Below are 23,855 nucleotides of genomic sequence, written 5' to 3' on the forward strand. Positions count from 1 at the left end.
TACGGGATGCAAGAATTTATTTAAAATCAATGATGGGACAGACACTCATTGATTTCTTAAATCAGAACTTTTTTATTATTCTGTTTTGAAAAGTTCAATATTTCACTTTTACATCCAGAATGTATACAGGTATAAAAAAACAAGGTAAGCGCTATAATTCACTCCTTTACTCGTGTGTAAATATGAGAAGTTACTTGCAGCTATATCAGTACAAATAAAACACCATTATTTACAAAGGTTGAGCTCATGTTACTTAATGTGTACTTAGCAATGCACTGACCTAACATCCCTTTTACAAATGTGTTCTAATCTAATAGCATGTATAAGCAGGTGTGTAGTTACATCATTTCCTTCTTGTGTTAGTAATGTACATTTCAATATTTTCTATGAGTAACGTACTAATTAGATACAGGTTACTGATCGACCAAAAAGTATGTTGTGGTAGTTTCGGGTACTGGCAGGTAAACTCTGCATTTTGTCATTATAATTATAACTGAAAATGCGGATGGAATTTCCTAAATGCAAAATCATGAAGTATGAAACCATAATGCTCATTTTGAGAGATAGAAACACTAAAATGTCACAGTGGCGTCAGGTGTGCTATAAAATGCTTCTATTGCGACTTGGTAGTTTTGATGAGGTGTTTTTCTCCAGAACCCTTTACTGCTTGGCCTTATAGGTATTCTCTCTTTCCTTCTTTGGCCCCGGATTGTGGCTCCGGGTCACTGTTTCTCCCGCGGTCCTGGAATCGCACTGCCGCATTGTCGCCCGTTCTGGCATCGGCGAAAAACACCTTTGGGGAGGGGAGGGGCGAGGCGAGGGGTGAGATTTCATCTCCTTCATCTTCTTCCTCACCATCAGGGGTGATCAGGATCTCCTCCTTAGCGCTGGGGTCGAGGTCCTCCTTGAACCAGACAGACTTGCTCCCCTCCTCGCTCTTCCTCTCCTTGGCGAGGATGGGGCGCGCTGACCTGTCGGACACAGCAGGGCTGCCGGTGGTGGGCGAGGCATCGGGGTACGGGGCAGAGGGGGGAGGAGGCGGGGGAGGAGGAAGCGTGTCTTTGGTGGGGGGTGTCTCTCTGGCCCTGTGCTCTCGCTCAGCAGGGAGCCCCTGGTCAGGCTCTTCAGCGAGTCTGGACCCCACCCTGCCATCATCGTCCAGGGTTCTGGACCCCACGCTGCAGGGGTTCCCCTCATTTTGAAATGCATCGTTGGTGTAATGCGTCTCATCTTTTGGACTGCCGGACCCCTGGGAAAACTACAGGCACGGAGCAAACCACTCAACACAGCTCAGGGGGGAGGGACATCACTTTGCTACAGGCTGTTTTATTGCGCATCAGAAAAATAGGGTTAAATATAAATATAATCTCGTTAAGCCCAAAGGTTGTCATCCTTACAGAGGTATGAGTTGTATCTCTATAAGGTGTTTGCATGAGAATAAATATGAGGAGCTGAACTATAATTTAAAATTTTACAAAGTTCATTTTGTTCAAACCTTTAGCCCAAACAACTTACAAAAGCACATTTCACATGCAATCAAACGCCACAAGGGCTTGCTGAAGTCACATAAATGGCACCATCACAGAGAACTCACAGAGCTGCAGATGAGGCTGGCATCAGTTAGCTTCTGCCAGTCAGCGCTCCCCTTCTTTATGTGGAAGACAAGCAGGCAGATGAGGACGAGGCAGAGCACCACCATGGCTGCCAGGCTGGCTCCCAGAGCCGCCATGTGCTCTGCCCGGAACTTCCCTGGCCCAAGAGTACCCTCTGCACCCGTACACAAAGGTCAGAGGTCACACATTAAAGGTTTAGGCTTCCACTGTTATGCTTTTGAGTAGCTACAGAGTTTAAAAAAAAAAAAAAATCTAATTTAAATGGACCCATGTTCAGCTTCAAGTAGGTAAAATCTATCCGATTTAAGAAACTGATAAATTTTATAGTCACATGGGATTTGTGTTCTTGGTAGCCTGTGCAAGAAATTGGGGTCCTGCTGCAGCAGAGCAATAGAATTTGCTGATAATTAATACAGTGTATTCACTATTTACAGAAGAAAGCAAGGCTATGCTTGCAATTCATATAGGAAGTTAATCAAACTCTAATCCTGTCCTTAATTCTTGAACTTTGGAGGTGAGACTCAAACTTGTCAAACCCAAGTGGGGTGTTTTATTTACAAAAGTGCCCCCAGCTATTATAGAAAAATGTATATATATATATATATATACAAAAGAATCAGCACATCAATTGTACTCATTCAATTACACTCGACAAATTACACAAACCTACTGCCAACCACTACTGAGCAAAAAATGACCTGCTTACAGTATACACTACACTTATCTATATACTTCATTATTATTTATTATTAACCTTTATTTACCCAGGGGAACCCATATGGACTATACCATTTCTGTACAATATTCAATTATCTCAGAAGAAATGACAGTATACAGTATATGATTACATATAGAAATGATTATACATATATTATCCGTTTCTATTTTTTTATCTAACATTCACATATCTTACTGGGTATGAGAAAATATTACGAATGCACTTTATTGTCTCTCCCCGTCTAAAATAGCCAATTCTTCTTGTCCAGCGCTTCCAATAAAATTGCACAGAATCGTGACGTTCGGATTACGTCATTCCCGTTTGAAAATGGAACAAACGGAATAAACCAAGGTTAGTTGCAACTCCTACTATTGAGTTTATTGAACATGGTATGCTAAAATAAATTAATGTCTGAAACCAGATGTTTATGTTTAAGTTATTTGCAATGCAGTATGGTGGTGAACAGATGTACAGTACTGAATGTGTTTGAGTTGACAAACCGGCAAACATAAACGGTGCGCACTACCTGAAAGCGGCGTACTCGCACCAAACAACCGCTACCATAAGCAGATACCGTTAAAACGCGAAAAAAAGTGCCGTAGCAGGAACGGAGGGTTCGCTCCGTTACAATTCTAATCCTGTGTTTTTCGGTAAATTGCAATTTATGTATATTTGGTGAAATGATCATAACGGTTTAATTCACCTATACCAGCTGCAGAAAGAATACAATTTAGGAGCCTAGTAACTCTGAATGGCATATTATATATATTATCCGCCTTATAAGGGACACACTCACCAGGTAACACGTGGACCGTGAGCTCTGCTACAGCTCTCTCTCCACTGGATTCGTCCACTGCTAGTAACTGCACAGCAATAATATGATTTTTTAGATTAAATTTCTGTTCTTTTTTGAATTAAACATTTTTTGAGCATTTTTTTTTTACAACATTTCAATAAAGAGAAAAGTCCACTTACTTGGGCAGGCACTATACCTTGGGGCAGCAGTTTCTTCAGAAGAACAAATCCTTCAGCTGTCATGGTGAAATCGCTGCTTCTACCAAATGTGTACCTTACATCAGGATTCACACCCTGCAGATTATACAGAGCATTCTCAAACCCAAGGGATTTCCACAGTCCCATTAGTGTAAAATGAGGTGCATGCTCTAGTACGGTTAGATTTAGTGCCATGATTCACATGCGAGGAAGTAACCAGTACCATCACAAACGGGAGCCCTTACGTTAGCGTAGTCTGCATCTTTGGCCCAGACCCGGAGGGGTCGGTTGGAGGTCCCGTCCGCCAGCAGCATGCTCCCGAGGGCGGAGTCGCAAGAAGTGTAGCCCTCATACTGCTCCCTCTCGAACCGCGGGAAGAACCGACTCTTCTTCATCACTTCGAAGGTCACTGTAGTCATGGCATACTGGTCATTGTTGGTGACTTGCGCAGCCTGGCAGGTGAAAACAAAACATTCTTCATTGCTGAAAAGCAGCAGGATTTCTGCTGATATTAAACAGAGGCATAGGGAAATGTAGGAAAACACTGTATATACTTCAATAGACACTCCTAAACTATAAACTGGAGGTGGGGAGGGAGTGGAAGTTGGTTCAGTGTGTCTAAATTTTCACTGAAAAGGAAATTTAGGCCTGGTTTTTCTTTTCTTTTTATAAGAGTCACATGATACACAAAGAAGTGCAATATTGTATTAGTATGCAGATATTTCCAAGCCCTTAGTCATTCACCCTCATCTGCAGATAACTGAAGCTTTTTTGTATTTTTTCCCTCTGGTTAACAACATATGTGAAGCAAAGAAAAGAGAACGATCTCTACCAAAACCGTTAGGATAATTGGGCCCTCTACATCTGCAGCTTTTAACATGGTCACGTCTCCAGTGTTCTCATTAACATGAAATATTCCAGCTTCGTTTCCTGGAAGAGACAAATACAAGACAGCACAAGATTAAATAATAGATTACCGCCTTAAAACCAATTCGCCTGTGTGTGACTATACAGCACAAGGTCACATTGAAAGCTGCTGTTAAATTTTAATTGCAATTCAGAACTCATCCAGGACCACAAGTGAAAGAACCTTTGTTTTTGTTTTTACCTCTAACAATCTTATAGCTGATCTGTTCATCCCTGTCTTTATCCCCATCCTCAGCATACAGGGGGCCTGGTTCCAATGGTAAGTCCCCATCCTGCAGAGAGAGGCTCACTGCAGTAAGTACTGCTTTCAGAACTTTCAGTACCTTGGGTGGCCATTGTACCTTTGTGCCCTTGAACAACATTGAACTGTACTAAAAACCCAGGTGTATAAATAAACAGCGTGTATAACTTAAGCTGTGTAAGTCGCTCTTGATAATGTTCTTAATAATACTCTAATAAAAGTAGAGTAGTGTTTGTGAGTTTGTAGACATGGACATTGGGATAAGAAGTAAGGCTGGGATGAGGCTGCCTGTGCCTCTCTATATTACAGATTCTTTCAGCTTTGGGAACTTCTGTACCTCTTTCTCAGTTAAGTTGACCTTTCCCTTGTATCCAGAATTGAGGCAGATTTTGGCTGTGCCAACAGTTGACTCCGTGCAGGGCTGGAACCAGGGGGGACGGTTGTCGATGTCCCGGATATTGACAGTAATGGTTGTTGTGGCTGTGTAGGAGGGCTCCTCAGTCTGTGTGGTGGTGGGTGTGTCCTACAGAAAGGAAGGCAAGAAAACCCATCAGATGAGATCTGAACAGGTGCACAAGACCACTGTCTGATGAGAAATTCAAACTCAATACCTACATGGCCAAAAGTATGTGGAATCCACACTATCCAAATCATACGGAGTTGGTCCACCCTTTGTTGCTATCACAGCCTCCACTCTTCTGGGAAAGCTTTATACTAGATGTTGGAACATTGCCGCAAGGATTTGCTTCCATTCAGCCATGGGGCCTTGCTTAAACCATGAAAAACAGCCCCAGACCAAGGGACATCCAGAAACTTTTGGTCATATGGTGTATAATCCATGGTAATTATGTAGAGCGGATTTAAGCCAAGGGCATATTCATACGGAGGTTGCATACTTAAATACGGTACCTGAGCATATAAGATCAATGTCAGGCTTTGGATGTCGTCATAATCAGCCACCTTATCCACAAGGATATTTGGGTTGTTCACAGTTTGTATTTTGAAATATCCGCCCTGCAAAAATGAGTGGAGAAATGCTGTCATTTTATGTATGCATGAAATACAGTCCCTTTTGTGCGTCAGGTTTGCGTTTCTTACCGTTGCCGGCTCAAGGTGGTAATAGAGTGGCCCTGCGTCTGGGTCTGTGGCTTCAATCCTTCCAATACTGGTGTCTTCTGGTGTCAGCTACATGTGAAAGAAGTGTTAATATTTTCCACAGTAATTTCCCATTGGAGAATTCATACAACACTAAAATTGAATAAAGACAACAAAAACAAACAAATAGTCAATAAACAAAAAATGATCCATATAACTAAAAGAGAAAGCATATTTGTTGTTAGTCTTCAGTCAGGCTTTGAAAATGATGAATTAATTTATAGCACCTGCCATTGATTTCAGAAACAGGCTATGACAGTGCTTGCCGATACAAAGTAGTATTACATTTGTCAGTTACATGTGTCATTGTTACAGTGGACATTAAATTATGGGTATAGCTCAATCATAACTTTCATGTTTGGTAAAGTAAATACTGGTACTGAGACATAGTCTAGGTTCAATCAGCATTTAATTTAGCGTTTAAAATATGAAGAAAGACAAGTAGCACTTCATAGGAAAGCTCACCTCATCAACGTTCAACGTGTACTGGCTTTGGGCAAACACAGGAGGGTTATCATTCACGTTTGCAACCAGTATGGTCACTAGCAAGAGTGTCTTTAATGAGGAGAAAATGGGGTTGGACAAATGTTACAGCATGCCTTAATTAATGTCAGTATGCAAACAACGTCAGCAAACTGGGAGCCAAAATGAATACTCTAATGAAAAATATATCACTTAGATGGTGCTATTTGCCATATGGACACAATCAGCCATTAATCACAGAGTAACTATTCCTGTCCTGTTCCTCGGCCGTTGACCTTGCCAGACTTTGCTAACATAATGTATTGGCAGGATTTTAATGTTATGAATTGCCATTGGCACTTTTTCATGACTCCCAGTGTTCAATTATGAATGAAAGCAAATCCATTAACATAGTTTGTTCATAGTTTGTTTGTTACAGACACACAAACTATGAGGAATAAAATGTACACATCACTTGTTTTTTTTACCATTTGATTTTCTATTCAATTGAATGTAAGAATTGTACTTACAGGTGGAAAGCCAGTTTTTTCACATTGAACATGAACTGTGAGATCACCTTCATTTTTCAGAGTCTGAAGATAAATATAAACATGCAACAAAAATATATTTACAGCATTTTTTAATATACTGTATTTTTCTTATTTCTTATGTATGCAATCAGGTAGATTTTGTTTTAAACAAAACTAAAAAAGCTCTTATCTTATATTTGCCTCGCATTTATCTGAGGTAGTAAAATGAGTGTTGCTGTTGAATTATGTCCTACAGGTTAAGTACCATCCTATTGGCTTCTGTGCAACAGCATGGCCCCCAGTGTATGATGAATCACTGTGATGGTAAAAAATGGGCCCAGTAAGTTTCCGTTCTCCAGAGGTCAGACAGAAGATGTGCTGATGGTTAGTTATGGCTGTAGACTTGAGTGAGTTTTGTTTTACATTGACTTCCTTTCATGTACACCTCCATTGAGAAATGGAAGTGAAACAGATCTTCCAAAAAATGTTTTCTTAAATTATTTCTAAAAAATATGGAAAATAACAGTGCTTCAAATATAGCTTTGGCCAGGTGCTATATGCATGCTCATTTTATACACAGCTGCTTCTTATACAAAATCAAATAAGGTATTCGTTATGGTTTCATTAGTAATAAACTGGGTGTGAAAATTGTGATTCTGAACATCAAAAAACATAATCCAAATAGACATCAAGTCATGACCAGAACATGAGTGGAAAAAAGTAGCATTTACTTACATTTACGAAAGAGAAAAGGAAGACAGTACAGTTCTCCTTTTAAAGGTTTGTTCTTCAACATTAAATAATATTTAGACATTAGAAACATGAGAACAATCTTTTTAACAATGTTGTTAAACACTATCTAAAATTTGTGATCCCACCTCAATATCAGAACTGTGTATTTATGAAATTGCGTAGCCATGCCACAATAAACCCGTAAAAATCCAAAATGTCAGTCAAATACTCCATTCATATTTAAACACATAACAAAATGAATAGTGTACGCCAATATGAGTGGCGCTGTCACTCAACAGATCAGTTAAATCAAGGACATGTTACCATACCTCAAAGTCCGGTATTTTCATCAACATTAAACTTGTGCCTTGAAGTCCAAACGTGTTATCGGGATTATCCGTCAGAGTCAGTGTCACGCCCTCAACAGTGTTGATCGTGATTATAGGTATGTCAATCGTGTGGTTCTCTTTAATTGTTACTGGGTCTGGAGGCACTGAACAGACTGTGGGGAGTACAGAAAAAACAGAAAGCTGTACTGCTACATATAACATTCAAGACAAAGTCATGAAGCACAATTATTTACATCCCAAGGAATCTGGCAGACTGGGACTCGGGCTTGTTGTGTCTCTACATAGCAAACGCAGAAAGGCATTCAAAATGGAGTCTTGTGCTTAGGGCCAATTATTCTTATAAATGTAATCTCTTGGGTCAAAATACAATTGTACACAATGCATTTCAATGTGACATTTTGTAACAAAAAAACAACGGTGGCATAAAATAAGTTTTTTTTTCTCATAGAGGGCCTCCCATTAACCCTGCCGAGCCAGTAAACTATGGCACTACCATTTTCTGCTCTATCATGCAAATAAATATGTAATTTATTTGCCTGATACCGGTCTATAACATAGTCTATTCATGTACAGTATACTTTACAGAGCAATGCTAACAAAGTGTGGGAGTTTTATCATCCTCTTTCAGACTAGCAACAGCACTGTAGCACTGGACAAACACCAGCTCTGTTTAAAATACAATACATCCCTAAATGGGCACCGAGTCCTTCCAAATCACAACCACTGTATCTGCTTAAGAAATACTCACGTTGCTGAGCTGCGCAGGTTCTGAGAAGGACGAAGACCGGCAGAAGGTAGAGGATAGCATTGCGAGAAAAAGCGTTTTTAGATTTAAGCTCCATGGCCCACTTTTTAGCTCCACACAGTTGAAACGTGGAAGATGAACAGTGCTTGGTACCAGCTGGTACTGCTCCACATAAAGCGCTTACTGTTGTTGTTGTCTGGCTGACACTGAAGATGACTCCAGTCCCACTGTTTGTCACTTCAGATTTGCTGGTTTTTCTGGCAAGGAGACTGGGTTTTTCACTACAGCAAAAAACCTGTCTGTTTTAGGGAATTTATCTGGTGATGGTCCCCATGTTCCACTGAGAATAAAGAGTGTGGCAGTCATGGGAGAACATACCGAAGGGTCTTAATTTTTTTTCTCTCCGTTACGTTATGGGCAATTTTATAATAATCACATGAGTATAAAGGATAATATGTGCAATGAAAAAAAGAAACCATGTTAAGCTTCTGACTGTCAGCACAATTTATCAAATCCATTTAAAGGGATACTAGAATGCTAATCTGAGAGCATGTATTCCAGGTTAAACTCCAAAATCATATTTTATTTATAGCCTTCGTTAAGATTCCATAATTATATTTTGGTATTGAATTTAGTCTTTTTTGGAGTTCATGTATTGTTCTTAAGTAAGACCCAGATTGATGGACAGATTGACAACCCCCCCCCCCCCTCCACACACACACACACACACACACACACACACACCATCTCCATTACCATCCCTGGTATCGTAACAGTCCAAGATAAAAACTATGCATTACAAATCACCCTAGAAGCATTATGTGAGCTACTTATGGTATAAACATTTTGTACAATAATATTTTACCAATTGTTGAATGAGGCTTCTTTCAATTATATATTTTTTAAATGTTTTAATTAAAATGCTTACTTTGATGCATTTCTGAGGTATGCCGTTATTTCCCCATGAACACTCCTACACTTGTATTGTCCAATGAGACACTTTATTCAAACAAACAAAAATATATTTTTTGCGCACCAACAAACCTTCAGACTTTCACCTGAAAACAATGTGCTTGTGCCACTCCCATCAGAATTACAGAAGCAATTGTAATTACAATAGTGAAGGACACTAATTCATAATATATACTACATTATTTAATATATTAAGTTACAAAACACACAATTGAGAGAAAAAAACTGCTTTTCACACAAAACACAACAGAAGCTCTGAAAATTCAAATGGACATCCTCCAGCATTGTAATTCAATCTCATCTCATTATTAAAAGTTTGTTATCTTCAAATGATATCTTCAAACAAATGATATAAAGTGCATTTGCGTACTAGTAAATTTAACTTGGTTTTATAGATGATTTCTGCCAGTAAGTCCTCAATATTTCTTCATAAATAGAATGAGAGGTAACATAAAGAAGCCAAATAGGATATTTCACTAGGTGAAGAGAGATGATTGTATTTATTCTTTATTATTTGCTCACACAGAGGCCGTCAGTCTCTGTTTTTGATACGGGGAGCGGAGGTTGTTTCTCTGATTCCGGGGTCGTCAGCGGTCTCTGGACTACAAGTCAGGGCTCCACTGGTACCCAATGGGACACATGTACTGCTTGAGCAGCTGATTGACGTTCTCGGTGTCCCCGCCCAGTGTGCTGCGAGGGGAGAAAACACACTTTGGTGGGATGCAGAGAGAATGCATAAGCATGCAGAGGCCTGTGAACATCCTGCCTCTGGCACTGAAGCTTCTACAGAACATTGGTTCACATTGATCTACTGCAGTGGTTCAGAGGAAAAAAGGTTTGTTCATTATACAGCTTAATAGACACTCATATATCACATGGGAATATGTTGCCTTAAGCATTCCTATATTTGGGATTATCTTCGCTGTAGAGGGTAGAACGAGGGTTGGTGTGGGCTAGGCTAAGTGAGAGGCGATGGTGTCGGGTGGAAACACTGGTCTGATAGAGCCAGTGGCTCTGGCCCTACCTCTTTTTGACGTGCTGCATCCGACGCAGGAAGGAACAGATGGAGCTGAGCTTGGCCTTGGATCGCAGGTACTCAGCGTACCTGTTGGAGAACTCGATGTCTCCCAGCTGTCTCGCCTGCAGCCTGGATACGTCAGACAAGCTGAGGAGACGAGCACAGTGTCTGTGTTAATGATTATAAAACAGTTATCATAGATTATAAGAGCTGATGTAGTTAACCACTTGTCTGGGGTGGGCATATCAACCTTGGCCGGTCATCTAGGAGGTCTTCCACGTAGTTCCTTGCAACCAAAGAATTTATCTGGCTCATCTTTCTCCTCATGAGCCCTTCTACATCCTCCTGACTCCTACGGTAAAATTATATTTCAGATTATAACACGTATGGATTACAACATGTAGGGATTGTATGTTAAATCTTCATACAATCTTCATCTTACAATGAAACAAAACTTCAGATAATCAAGTTCTGAAAGGTAATTCAGGTAATCAAGTTGTGAAATCAAAATCTTGGACGAGAAAATGTAAGCAAGTATGATAATTATGTTGTTAGGAAGGTCTATGAATTCACATGAAAGCAACAAGGATGGAAAAAGAGGCATACATCATGTGCAAAGAAGAGAAGGAGAAGCCATGGGTGGCAGAGAGATTACCCTGAGAGCACCATGGAAACAAGAGTGGTCCCAACCTAGAGCCTTGGGGTACCCCAGGAGAGAAAAGGCAAGGAGTAGAGATGGCCAAAACAAAATAAAAGTAAGCAAGAGAGATACCCACATTATCCAGGGTTAAAAAAAGGACTTTGCAGTATACTGCAGCCAAACAAGTGGAGAAATCAAGAAGGACTAATATGACAAGGTTCAGAGCCAGAAAAGGAACCAGTGGTGCACGCAGAGGAGTGTAGCACAGTGGGTAAGGAACTGGGCTTGTAACCGAAAGGTTGCAGGTTCGATTCCCGGGTAGGACACTGCTGTTGTACCCTTGAGCAAGGTGCTTAACCGAAATTGCTTCGGTATATATCCAGCTGTATAAATGGATACAATGTAAAAATGCTATGTAAAAGTTGTGTAAGTCGCTCTGGATAAGAACGTCTGCTAAATGCCTGTAATGTAATGTAATGTAAGAGGAACAGATGAAAGCACACAGAACAGAGTACATTCACTGAGGTTGAGAATGTGCATTGCATTGTGCCTTTTCAACTGCAAGCATGGACCCAAACCTACCTCTCCAAGACAGGAAGTGCTGTGGTGTGCTGGAGGAGAATGCTCACAAGCAGCAGGAGTTGACCCAAGCTAATAAGACTAGCCATCATTTAAACCTAGAAGAAAAGTCATTTTTATGCTTCAGACCAATTTACAATAAATGTGTTGTCTGCATTTTAAAGTCAGTAATGTCACAAGAACTGGTTACCAGTAAAGAGTAAGTTTTAAACCGCAACTTCATTTCGGTAAGACTGGTAAACATTACAATGAACAAGCAGTTCCAGATTTGAGCCAATCAGACCTCGGCTGCAGAGAACAGGAGGCGTCTGATCCAGCGAGGTACTCAGCAGCTCTATTCAGCTTAAGTATTCGGCGCTCTGCTCTAAATAAAAGCCTGACTTTAGAGTAACAAAGGCACTACTCACCCCGCTCGGCAGAAGCTTGGCTCGGCTCAGGAGAATCTGCAGCGAATGCACAGCACCTCAGCCCGACATTCGGCTTAAGTACTGCGGTGTTATTGACCCTCGGAGGGAAATTACAAAGAGTGATGTCACCCATGCCCCGATAGCCCGACGCACACCTTTATTGCCGTGCTTATTTGTACAAGTCATAATATTTATCTGCTGTTGGTTTTCCGCACTTGTGTGGTTGCCCTCCCTGCCTGCCCTTCCCTAGCTACGACCTATTGCATTGACAGTGATCGTTTCCTTAATTGATATTAATTGCAATGAATTGTACTTTTTGTTGGTGTCATTAATATGATTTTATTGTTTTATGATGGCTGTGTTTACGCACACAGTGATTGAAAAATCAATGCGAACGGATCTATGAGCAGAAACTGGTTGAAAAACCACAGAAAGGCCAAGGTTTGCCAAACAGATGGTCAAGGCAGAAATCTGAGCAGGGCTTTGAATGAACATAAAAACTTAATGGTCTTTAATAGTAGTACTTTTGAAAAATATGCCACTGAAAAATTGCAGAGCTATTTCTGGATGTCTGTTTAAAGCTAATGAGAATCTTAGAAACATGTCAGCCAGTTATTAGACAACTTCTAAGCTAAATTAATCAAGAGAAATTAGTATAACCCTTACCAGGTGCATGTTTGGGTGTATATGTGTTACATGCGTACATGTAAGTCAATAGATGTGGAACACAACTGTCAGAAAGACTGTTGCTGTTCAACATTTATCTTAAACTGATATATAGCTCTGTATCCTAAGGGTGGTGTCCTTTTGGATACTTGGGATGAATTGTGTGATGTACACGTAATAAAATATCACCATTGACACCAAACTATGGTGACCATGTCGAGTAGTTTACTTTAAAACACAATTGAATTAATTTTATTTAAAACTTTTTTTAAAGGCAGGATATTGATAGCAGGAAATTCAGCTCTTTTTTTAATACCAAAGATGAATCCAGAAGACTCAAAATAATGGTTGTGATTATGACATCACAAGTGGAAAGCAATTGAAATTCAATATGAGGTATGACCTGCTTCACAGCATCATTATGGAAAGGCCTTTGGACAGATATCTAAAGACAGATTTAGGTTACAAATGTACTTACAAGCACAGCCCTGATGTACTTGGTTTCTGGAATAAAATGATCAATCAAGTCCCCTGTTCATCTAAGCCAGAAGAGAACACAGAAGAGATCTAATTACTCACTGAAATGCTCACTACTACAATGGGAAGCCTGGCACTTGAAATATATTCTACACAAAGAAAAAAGTCTGTACACAAAAGCATGATTACACACAGGCCATGGGATATTTTACAAGGACACTGAATGGCTTGTTAAGTACATTTTCATGGGAGATAGCTGGTGTCATCAATAATCATCATCAGGAAATAAGGAAGGCCTCAGTGAATAGAATCTAATAGGATGCAACCTAAAACATGTCGGTTAATTTTAAGTTCAGGGAATTGAAAATTATTTTTCATGACAAACAATTCTAAAATTGTGTGTGTGTATGTGTGTGTAGTATTTGAACACTGAATTATTCATGTTTTTATTTTTATGTAAATGCTTCACATTAAGTCATCGGTAATTGTGCATCTTCACACGGTTCAATTGTGGCATATTAATTAAGTAACTGCATCAAGATTCAATGTTGTTATGGGGGTGGGGGGGGGGCAATCACAGCAAGAGTGAAATGAAGAAATGGGTTGAACCTCTGCCGTGAATTGTGAGTTGCAGTACACAGGCATAACAGCAGAGGGCAGACTGACAGCATAACAGACCTTCACAGACAGGTATTAAATTTCTTGCATTACTATTTCATCAGCTGAGTGCAGTCTGCCCCATCCATTAATATTCTGCTTACTTCCACAAACATTTGTGCCCACTGATCTGAGATGTATTGTTGTTTATAGTACTTTTAAGAAAAATATTGCTATATTTTTGACCTGAGAGGAGTTTGTACCCCATAGTGTGCTGTCTGTCACCATGAACCATTGGATAAAATAAGATAAGATCAGATGAGGTAGACTGAATACAATCAGACAAGATATCAGATAATGTCTGGCAGGAAAATTTGTCACTATTATTTATTCAAATAAAAGCTATTTTAAAAGCCTACTATTCTATGGTTTAATAATAATAGCACAAGTACTCTGAAGTCCAATTATACATGTACTGTATATCCTGACCTTATTGATGATTTCCCTTTCATAATTCATTTTAACAGAGGCTATGTCCTTCCAGTGGCTAGCTCATTAGTAATAAAAGAGTGAGGTTTCATTAACCCCACACTGAGTGGCACTACGGTGAGCTGTCAATCATCAATTTGTTTTAAAATAGCGAAAGGCCTGCTCCTTCGCAATAGTACAATGATTGGTTCAAACCAGTGAGTCACTGTAGCTCCACTGCTTTTAGGCTGCATAAAACCTCACCATGACCATGACACCACCACTTTCTGATTGTAATGTGTGGGTAGAATATTTGGCCGTTCACAGTGTGAGCTCTTAAGATTTTCTCCAATCTATACCACATCCCAGGTGGTAATGGCATACTATGCAGGAGGACTATACCGCTTAGTATGTCTTTAAATCTTTTGCATGAAAGGGCATTAAATTAAATCACCACAGCAAACTCTTGCATAAAAACAGGTGAAAAAGTACAGTTGACATCTACAGGTTTGTTTTATCTATTGAAGTATTGCAGTGCTGTAGAATTTCCCATCCAATGCATGCTGTTCAGGAGGCTATAATGCATCATATGACTTCACAGAGCTCATCAGCAGACCTGTGAAAAGTATCACACTGTTTCTCCTCCTGCAGCAGAATTAGCTGCGTACATCAATCAAAGTCTCCACCTCCTTAAGCTCCATCACACGGCAGAGGTCAAAAATGTGAGGTTGAGCTCCAGGTTTAATGCTTCTTCTTTTCTCTTTTTTCTCTTTTTCTCCTCTCTGCTGCTTGAAAGAAAGAAGGAATGGTTCTCCTTAGCCTGTGCTTATATCGAAAGACCTAAAAGGACATTCTAAATCTGAACTAAATATGAGGAAACAAGGTCAAAATAACTGAATAAAAGAGGACACATCACCTCAGGGCTGGTTTCCCACACTGGTTATTGGAGTTGAATTTGAAATGCTTTTGCACACATTTAAGGCATGATATGGCTCAGCCCAGGCTCTAACCTGGCTGCAGCCCTATGTGAGATTTGTGGAAGAAGGGCGGAGGAGGAGTGGGAGCAATTACAGACGGTAGGGTGTGTGCCTGACTACCATAGACGTGATGTGTGGATTTTTACTTCCCCCTCCCCTTGTTTGGTGCCCTAGGCGATGGGCCTATGCCTAGAACTGCCTCTGGCTTAGCCCCTGAGCACCTCAAGAAACAGCTGAAGACCATAGGGCTCCTTGAAGCAACTATAGATTATAGACGTAATATAGACATTACAGACAGGGAAACACTGCCTTCTCTGTGCACGTGGAATTTTTCTTTTCCTTTTTCTGTATTGCATTCTTTTTGATATTTTAATTCTGACGGACATTGAGCATTCTGTTATCCATCCATCCATCCATTATCTATACCCGCTTATCCTGAGCAGGGTCACGAGGGGTGCTGGAGCCTATCCTAGCGTTCATTGGGCGAGAGGCAGGAATACACCCTGGACAGGCCGCCAGTCTATCGCAGGGCACCCATACTATTCATTTACACACTCATATCTATGGGCAATTTAGAGTCTCCAATCAGCCTTCCTGCATGTTTTTGGACTGTGGGAGGAAACCAGAGTACCCGGAGGAAACCCACACGGACACGGGGAGAACATGAACTTGCTGTTGTTGTTGCTATTATTATTAGGAGTAGTAGTGGCAGTGGTAGTAGTAATACTAATAATATTTTAAAAACCAGCTGTAAATTTTGGAACTTCAACTTGAAACTCATTTGCAACACTCATTTGAACTGTATTATGGCAAGATGTGAGATCTGCTAATGTCAGCATTGTTTAAAGTGGCTTAAGTTACAGGGGCTTAAGCAAGCCATATATACTAGCAAAAATAACAACAAAAAACCTTTCCAATGAGGAGAAACGCACGCAGGACCCAGAACACCTCAAGCAGCAAAAAAAAAAACGAAACTGTGTGTTCACATGCTGCATTTCAAACACTGGCAGGCTTGTAACTTCTGTTATGTTCTGTTCTGTTCTGTTCTGCTCTGTCTGTTATGTTCTGTTCTGCTCTGCTCTGTCTGTTATGTTCTGTTCTTTTCTGTTCTCTTCTTTACTCTTATCTTCTCTCCTCTCCTCTCCTCTCCTCTCCTCTCCTCTCTTCTCCTTTCTTCTCCCCTCCTCTCTTCTGGCTCTCCCAGTAAGCTTTGCCAGTGTGGATACTAAAGCGGCTTACAAGCTGTGAGCATTTCTCCATATGCCTGACCTGGGACAGCACAAGCGATCCTCCGTCGGCAGCCTGCTCACGTCGTAACCAGATTATCTGACCTCGTGGCTAGCAGTATCAATACTTATTTGAAGATTATGAGCCATATTGGCTCCACCTCCTCTGCCTTTTACTAACACTCTTATGTTAGTAAGAACGTGAATTAAGCCATAGCCACTTTTGAAAACTCGTAATAAAAAAATGTGTTATATTTCAAGAAACCTCTTCATTAAATACATGGTTAATTTTGGCACATTATGAATCGTACTTCTTGTTCTTGAAAACTCATCTGTCATGCCGATATTCATACTGCATATTAGAGATATTCATACTTAGGCTACTGTATGTACGGTTTTCAAAGACATTTTGAAAAGACGTGCACAAATTTAAGCCATTTGTGAGAGTCAGTGATAAAGTGATCTTAGAACCTTTTCATTTGAATATTCCCTGCAGTGTCAGATTGTCTTCATGGTGACACATTAGATTGCATTAAATATTTGACGGACTGTAAAAAGATTATGCATGTCCAGTTTGACAGCTTTATCCAATTAAAATGGCATCAAAAGTGTATACCACATTTATATTGCTACATTCATGTCATGAAGTCTATTGAAAATGTCATATTTTTGTGATTTTTGTCTGATATTATGTGCAAAACCAGCAAGAACATTTCAAAAATAACTCTCAAAATTGTGGGCAGGATTTTTCAAGAGCAGTCACTGTTTCTTAATTAGTAGTTTAAAGTTTGTTCACTTGGATAATCTTTGTGTGAAATGGCGGTGACAATCCCTGGTCCATTGGTTCTGTTGGTTTTTTTTTGCACCATAAAATTAGGAACCATTTTAGCCCCAGGAATGAGTTATCTTTGTTATCTACACATAACTGCTGAGGAACTATGCAAACCAGCCTGTATTTCTTTTCTTTTTTTCAAATTGATTAAACCACGTTGGTCACCATGATCCTGTGCCACAAGCCAGTTGGAGGAGAATGAGTTCCCGTTGTTTTCTGGTTCCTTCAAAAGTTTCTTCCAATACATCATCAAGGGAGTTCATCTTTGCCATTGTTACCTTTGGCTTGCTTTTGTGTGGGCTTGAGGTATATGCTGTGAAGTGCATTGCGACAAATGTTTTGTTGTAAAATGCCTTATATAAATTTTGTTTTGGTTTGATTTGATTTGAATTGTTTTGCGTGTGACTGACAGACTGTGTCCTATAATGTACAGCCAGTCGTGCCAATCTCCAGAGCTGACCCTATCTCCAAGGCCTGTGTCTCATTACAGTTTCCTCAGAGCAGTTAAAAAAGCCCAGCCCTACCATGTAATCCAACCTGTCAGTCCACGCTATTCAAAGGGAAGGGGAAGGAATTAAAATTACATTATCTAATGCACGGCTGAACTTTTCAGAGAGCTTCACTTACAGTAAGCCAGCTTTTCTGTATGCTGGTGAATTGATTTTGCATGTTCCTTAGTGGCCACATCCAGCTGAGGCGCTCATTCATAGTTCTGCAATGTATCCTGCCAACTAGAAGAGAATTCTGACAGTCCTGCACAGTGACGCATCATGGGACATGGTGTTGCCCAAGGAGGGAGAGTATGAGTTGGCAGGGCATCCCCGCCTCGTGTCTCAGTAGCCTGCCTTCTCCTCATTTCCACCAGACATGGTCGCTCCATCAGCGGTGCAGTCATGCCACGCTGTGGGCGCATTCACCTGAGGGACTGCAGAGTGGTTTTTAACTGCGTGCATTTTCGGAGGACGTAAGCGTGCCTCCTCTCAGAATGACAGAGCGCATTGCAGAGATGCAAGTTTACAACCGCATCGGGGCACTCCAAATTGTGCAGTAAAGGAAAATGGATTTTTCAAAAGTTGTTAAAAATCTACTCTGACTCAAAACTCAAACTGCCTTGCAATGCAAACCACCACACACAGAATCAAGCTTTAAGACTAACATCTGAAAGAATGGCCCATAAGTCCAAAATTAACACAGAACTCCATATAAATGAATATTATGCCATGTCATATTAGCACCAAAACATTCTCCATATAAGAGGGTCTGCTAAATGCCAGAAAAAGTAAATACTGTATCTGCTCTGATGACTAATATGTTTAATGTTTGCATGATTTGCTTACTCGCTATGAAATACATCTCTCACTTATCAGTCCTTTTTTACTAAAAGTTTAAAATGGGTCAATTTGACTGAAAACAAACATAAGGATCTGTGGATCTGGACAGATACAACAAACAGTCCAAGATGGACATGATACTTACATTTTGTCATCATTTCTCTCTAAATGCCCTGTCTTCATTAGACATTCATACAACTTCTGCTTTATATACTGTACATGTATCCTCCGATATGTCCAGAGGACTATGCTTTGTACCGAATTGTATTTATACAGATAACATCTAGAAAACCCCCAGTACTTCTCTTTTTCCTGTGCAATGCCTCTGGCACTCTCATCTTAAATATGACTTTGCTACAGCTTTGATTGCCAAAATTAAAGCCAGCCAAATACAGGATGTGTGACTGTGATGCAACAATGTAATCAGTTATGTATCGCAATGACAATTCATAGTCGAAGAGGTGTGGTGCTCTAACTTGCAGTGCTACATTGAGCTTGAGGGGGGAAAGTGATCTTCCAGGAATCAATGTGAAATGTATTTTTTCAAACAATTCCTGTGTTATCCCAAAGGTATTTCATGACATTTTCACTGGATACTGACTTTGCAAATGGTTACATTCATTTTGGCTCTCCAGGAGCCGTTTACATTTTCCACTTCCGAGAAGTGCTGAGAAAGTGACTGGGGAAATGGCTATGAAAATTGCTTTGCCAAGAAAAAGTGGGATTTGACTGACTGACTGACTGTGTTCTATAATGTAAAGTCAGTACTGCCAATTATCTGGACTGACCTTATCCATCTTTAGTTATGAATGGCTTAATCTTTCATCTGTGAGAAAGGTGGATTTTTCAGAACAGTCCGACCAAGGTTCGTGAGGTAATCTTCATGCAAATTGTTTTTGTTTCAGCTTAGTGCACATGGAGACCAGTTATATCTCATTTTCCTGGACTATGAATGGACTAAAAAGGCTCAGGTTGAGTGGAATATGTTTTTCAGTTGTATGCGAGTGATGTCTGTTGCGATTACGCTAGTGAAATAAAACTGATAAATCGTCTTTCAGCGGTTGCGTAAAATTGCTCGCACGGAAACGGAACTACTTTGACAAGTAGCTGGACACCATATCCTCGAGCCATGTGGTGGCCAAATCTTCCTCACCGCACTCCGGCTAAATTTCATTAAAGGAAGGGTCCAGCTGCACGGCCATGTCTGCTGCAGCCAAATCAATCGCGGTAATGGGAATCATGGGTACGACCGGCTTATTCAGCGTCTGAAACCATGGAATTGGCCATCTGCAGCTGGCGCCACATAAAGACCCTTAATAAACGGCGCATTTGCTGCTTTATTAATGTATGAGTATTGATGCGTGCCGGCTCAAACTGGCAAAAGGTGCTCTTTAATGTTTGCTCTTGCTCGTGGCGCTCAATGCAAGAGAGCGGGTCAGAATGTTCCGGGTCAAAAATACGGTCCTGGCGTGTGATAGTCCCACAGCCGGTCTCATAGCTGAAACCCAGGACACAGATATCAGGCTCCTAATGGATTCGTTACCAACCCCTGAACCTGAGATTATTTATTTTGAAATGGCCCCTGCAAGGCGACACCTTGACTGCACAGTGTGGCTACTCGGAATCATGTATCCAATGCAAAGCACTTGGCTAATCACTGGTATCACATCCATGGGCAAATTCAAGTTTCTGAGAAGGTCAGGATACCAGCAGCCCAGAGAACAAGATAACCCATTTCACACAGATAGACATGCTGAGTGCAGACTTCTCGCCACAGTACAGACCTTGTCAATCACTCAGGTACTGGTGCCTGCGCTGGATATCTCAGTAGTACAGTACCCTGGCACCACAGCACAGCTCATTTGCTGAGTTCAACAGTAAAAAGAAGCAGAGGCTGGCTGTATGTGTGCAGACAAAGGACATTGCAGAGATAAGACCAGCCCACAGTTATGACAGTTAGGAATTCAATATTGTGGGAGAAGTGAAAATGTGGAATTAGAGGTTGTTAAAAAGTGGGAGTCTGACATGAGTTCAGCTAGTGAGGGCTGTAGTCACAGCTCTAATATGACTCAGAAACAAGCAGCTTTCACAGCACAAGAGAGAGGCCCTGCTGTTCTAGAGATGGTGGTCTGGTACACGGGGTACATCAGTGCTGACATGGTTAATTTTAGGTGATGGAGAGTTCATTACGATATGAATTTATTTGTGTACTTCATACTTACATTTATGTGACACTGTTTTTAAAAATCACCACCTGGCTTTCAACTTGTTATGAATGGCAATCTCTGAGACAACATAAAACCAAATACATTTTTAAAATAGAATCTGCAGGGACTGTAACAGCCTCTAATATTGAAAATTACTACGATCATTATTAATATGAGCACAGAAATCTCAAATTCAGCGTAGCATGCATTCAGCGTAGCATGTACTGACAATTGTTTAGTTATTGAAACAGCTTCTTTTGTTAGCAGTGGTATAAGCATATGTTCCTGAAACATTGTTTATATGAGTCAACAATGACTTGAGTGTGATCTGGCTAAATAAATTGTCAAATAAAACAATTGTTTGATCTGTATGAAAAATTTCACCACAATGGAATGTGTTGCTTCCTGCTGGCATAACCTGCCATCCTGAGACGAAAGGCGAATGTAACAGAAATGAGGGCGTTATTTCCACATGGTTGCAGTGCTTCATCAAAACGTCTGGGCCATGCAACTTGAAAGAGGAGAGCTTAGAGCGCCGCATGCCCAAATCCCTGGTAGATAATTGGCTCACACCTATAGGCCCCACCCGCCTTTAATGAGTAGCTCTGATGCCATAAAAGAGCCCCTTGAATTGTAGAGCTTCCCAAAGAGATTTCTGTGTGCACAAAGCTCGGTAGGGGTGGGAAGAGAGGGGGTCAAGTAACACTTGGGCACGTGATATTCAGTTCCTCGCAGTTGCAGAAGCGTCCCTTTCATGGACTTTAACTGCTTATGACAGGTGGAATCCTCTTACTGTTCCAGTTCTATGAATTAGGGGACCAACTGCAAGCACTGAACTACAACTGACCCATTATAACTTCCTGAAAATATTGCAATGGGAGAGCGAGGTTCCTTAGCTCAGGTGCTGACTTAAAACCCAAAAGTTTCAAAGAGGAGCCACTAGCTACGCATAGTGCGATAGCAAACATCGGCATGGAATAAAATAGTCATTGTATTTGTATATATAGGTTTCTCAATTGTGCATCATGTGACTGAGACTGCGAGTTGCCCAGAGAAACCCAGTGGGCCTCTTGTGTTAATACATGTTTTCCTTATTGTTGCACACATTTCATTTTTTGCTTACATTTTTTAACCACATAAATCAACTGAGAACTCAGTTCTTATTTGCCCTGGCAGCCACTGTAACCAAATTGACGGTCACAGTGATTTATGTCTTACAAAAAAACATGGCTGACAACCACAGGCATTCTAAATTTAAGGTTTTCTGGGGAAATTACCACATAATGTTGATGGGGTTTTTTTTTTTTCTTATCAAGTGACAGGCATCTAGAGGCTAAAATTATTACTGCAACAGATGCATTGCCAAGTATGGTCTTAGCATGAGGACCTGTATCTGACTGTTTTAAGTAAAGATTTCGGAAGCCAATAGGGGTCATAACCCTCAAGTATAATTTTTTTCTTTCTTTTTGCGAGGTGGGTGGGTTTATTTTTATTTTTTACTAAGAATTTTAAATGTACAGTAGAACCTCAGGGATAGAAGCCTCAGTGTAGCAGACTGACCCAGTCATCTGAACAGGTTTAAAACTGAAAGCAGAATATACAATCATGCCTTAAGCAAAAAAGTGAGGATTAAATAAACAATTCGTACTTAAAAAATATAATACTACCAAGATAAAAGAGGACCAAATGTGATGTGGGGGAATTTAACAAGGTTTGACAGAAAGATTATTACAAAACATAAAAGCTGACAAAATCTCCACTGTACCATATCTCCTGAAAATTGTTTAGAAAGCTGGCAGCAAAAAAAAAAAATTAATAAATAAATTATTTTAATTATAATTGTAGGCTAGCTGGCTTAATTCTTGGTTAGACTAAGGATTATTTGACGCCCAAATTATTTCAATCACTAAAGTATTTAAACACTTAAAATGACGGTATATTGGCTCACTTTCAAAATTCTGAATATTGCAGAATTCCAAACGACCTCCATTCTCACTGCATTCATATCTTTGTGGGTGGTCCCCCCGTCATACGACTGTTTTCCCCATTGTTATTTGGACCAAGTTCAGAGGCTGTGTAGGACACGAGGAGGGAGGATTGCGTTTGAAGAGTCTGACGGATGAAGCCTGTGAATAGCAAACTAAGAGTCGCACTGATAGGGGACGACAGGTCTCAAGGGAGATTTCACAGCAGATGCGAACAGGTGAAGATAACGAGGGAGCATCGAATCAATGATGTGGATTGTTCACAATGCTTTTCTCAATTGCAATGGTTTGGGTTCCTAGCAGAGCATCTTAGAAATCATACCTGACCCCATTTTAAATCTTGTACTATTACAGGTGGACATGGTTATCCTTAAACACCTTTATCAAGGGTACAGCAATAGCAAGAGATATGAAACTGTAAAGTCCCACTCCCCACAAACCCTCTCCCTAGCTGCTGTGAAACTGCAGTTTCATTTGAGCCTTTGAGACTTTCAGATCATTGAGATGCCTGACATGCAAAAAAAGAGAAATTATAAATCCCAGTGAAAGTGTGTGTATTTTAATTTTTTATGATCTGTTCCGTAAAATTCTAAAACAGCCATTTGGGGTTCCTGTTTCTGTGATTAATAAAAAGAAAAAGAAAAAAAAATTGCAACCTTAATGAATACAAGGCCTTCTTTTACTTTGATGTACTGTACTGTGGAACTTCTTACAAGAGCTTCCATAATCTTGCAGCAACTTATTTCTGGAATTTTGTTATCCTTTTGTTCTTCTTCTGACTTAGCAACATGTGATAATTGAAGCTACTCTTAGATTAATGTGTATCATCAGAAATGAAAGACTTTATGACTTTAATCTTTTCAAAAGTATCACCTGTGTTCGGGAGCATATCCCTCTTAGGAAACATTTTTTAATTCTTTGTGTTGCTTTTTTATTTTATTTTTATTTATCTATTAAGTTTTTTTATTTGTGAATATCTCCTCAGCTTGCAGGCAGTACATGAATTC

General features: G+C 40.2%; 2 protein-coding genes across 4 annotated transcripts in view; one reads left to right on the top strand and one right to left on the bottom strand.

The window, feature by feature from the left end:
• Window positions 1-48: 48 nt before the first annotated feature.
• LOC135255641 (cadherin-related family member 5-like) lies at window positions 49-8,675 on the bottom strand. Its single transcript, XM_064337085.1, has 14 exons — window positions 8,470-8,675; window positions 7,701-7,873; window positions 6,640-6,702; window positions 6,113-6,202; window positions 5,591-5,677; window positions 5,402-5,506; window positions 4,830-5,015; window positions 4,433-4,523; window positions 4,157-4,254; window positions 3,570-3,776; window positions 3,307-3,420; window positions 3,128-3,194; window positions 1,595-1,767; window positions 49-1,258 (listed from the first exon to the last, which is right to left on the bottom strand). The coding sequence occupies exons 1-14, from the start codon at window positions 8,561-8,563 to the stop codon at window positions 674-676; spliced, it is 2,133 nt and encodes a 710-aa protein (XP_064193155.1). The 5' UTR covers window positions 8,564-8,675; the 3' UTR covers window positions 49-673.
• LOC135255643 (D(4) dopamine receptor-like) overlaps window positions 2,226-23,855 on the top strand; it is a 44,281-nt gene continuing 22,651 nt past the window's right edge. Inside the window, exons 1-2 of one of the 3 annotated variants that reach the window (XM_064337090.1) lie at window positions 2,226-2,682; window positions 4,487-4,510. In XM_064337090.1, coding sequence (XP_064193160.1) covers window positions 4,508-4,510 — 3 coding nt within the window. In that variant the 5' untranslated portion in view covers window positions 2,226-2,682; window positions 4,487-4,507. Of the gene's footprint in view, window positions 2,683-4,485; window positions 4,546-23,855 lie in introns of those variants that run through there. The other 2 variants (XM_064337092.1, XM_064337091.1) reach the window with 2 other exon arrangements.

This window comes from Anguilla rostrata, chromosome 5 (assembly GCF_018555375.3).
Source record: "Anguilla rostrata isolate EN2019 chromosome 5, ASM1855537v3, whole genome shotgun sequence".
Classification (NCBI taxonomy): domain Eukaryota; kingdom Metazoa; phylum Chordata; class Actinopteri; order Anguilliformes; family Anguillidae; genus Anguilla; species Anguilla rostrata.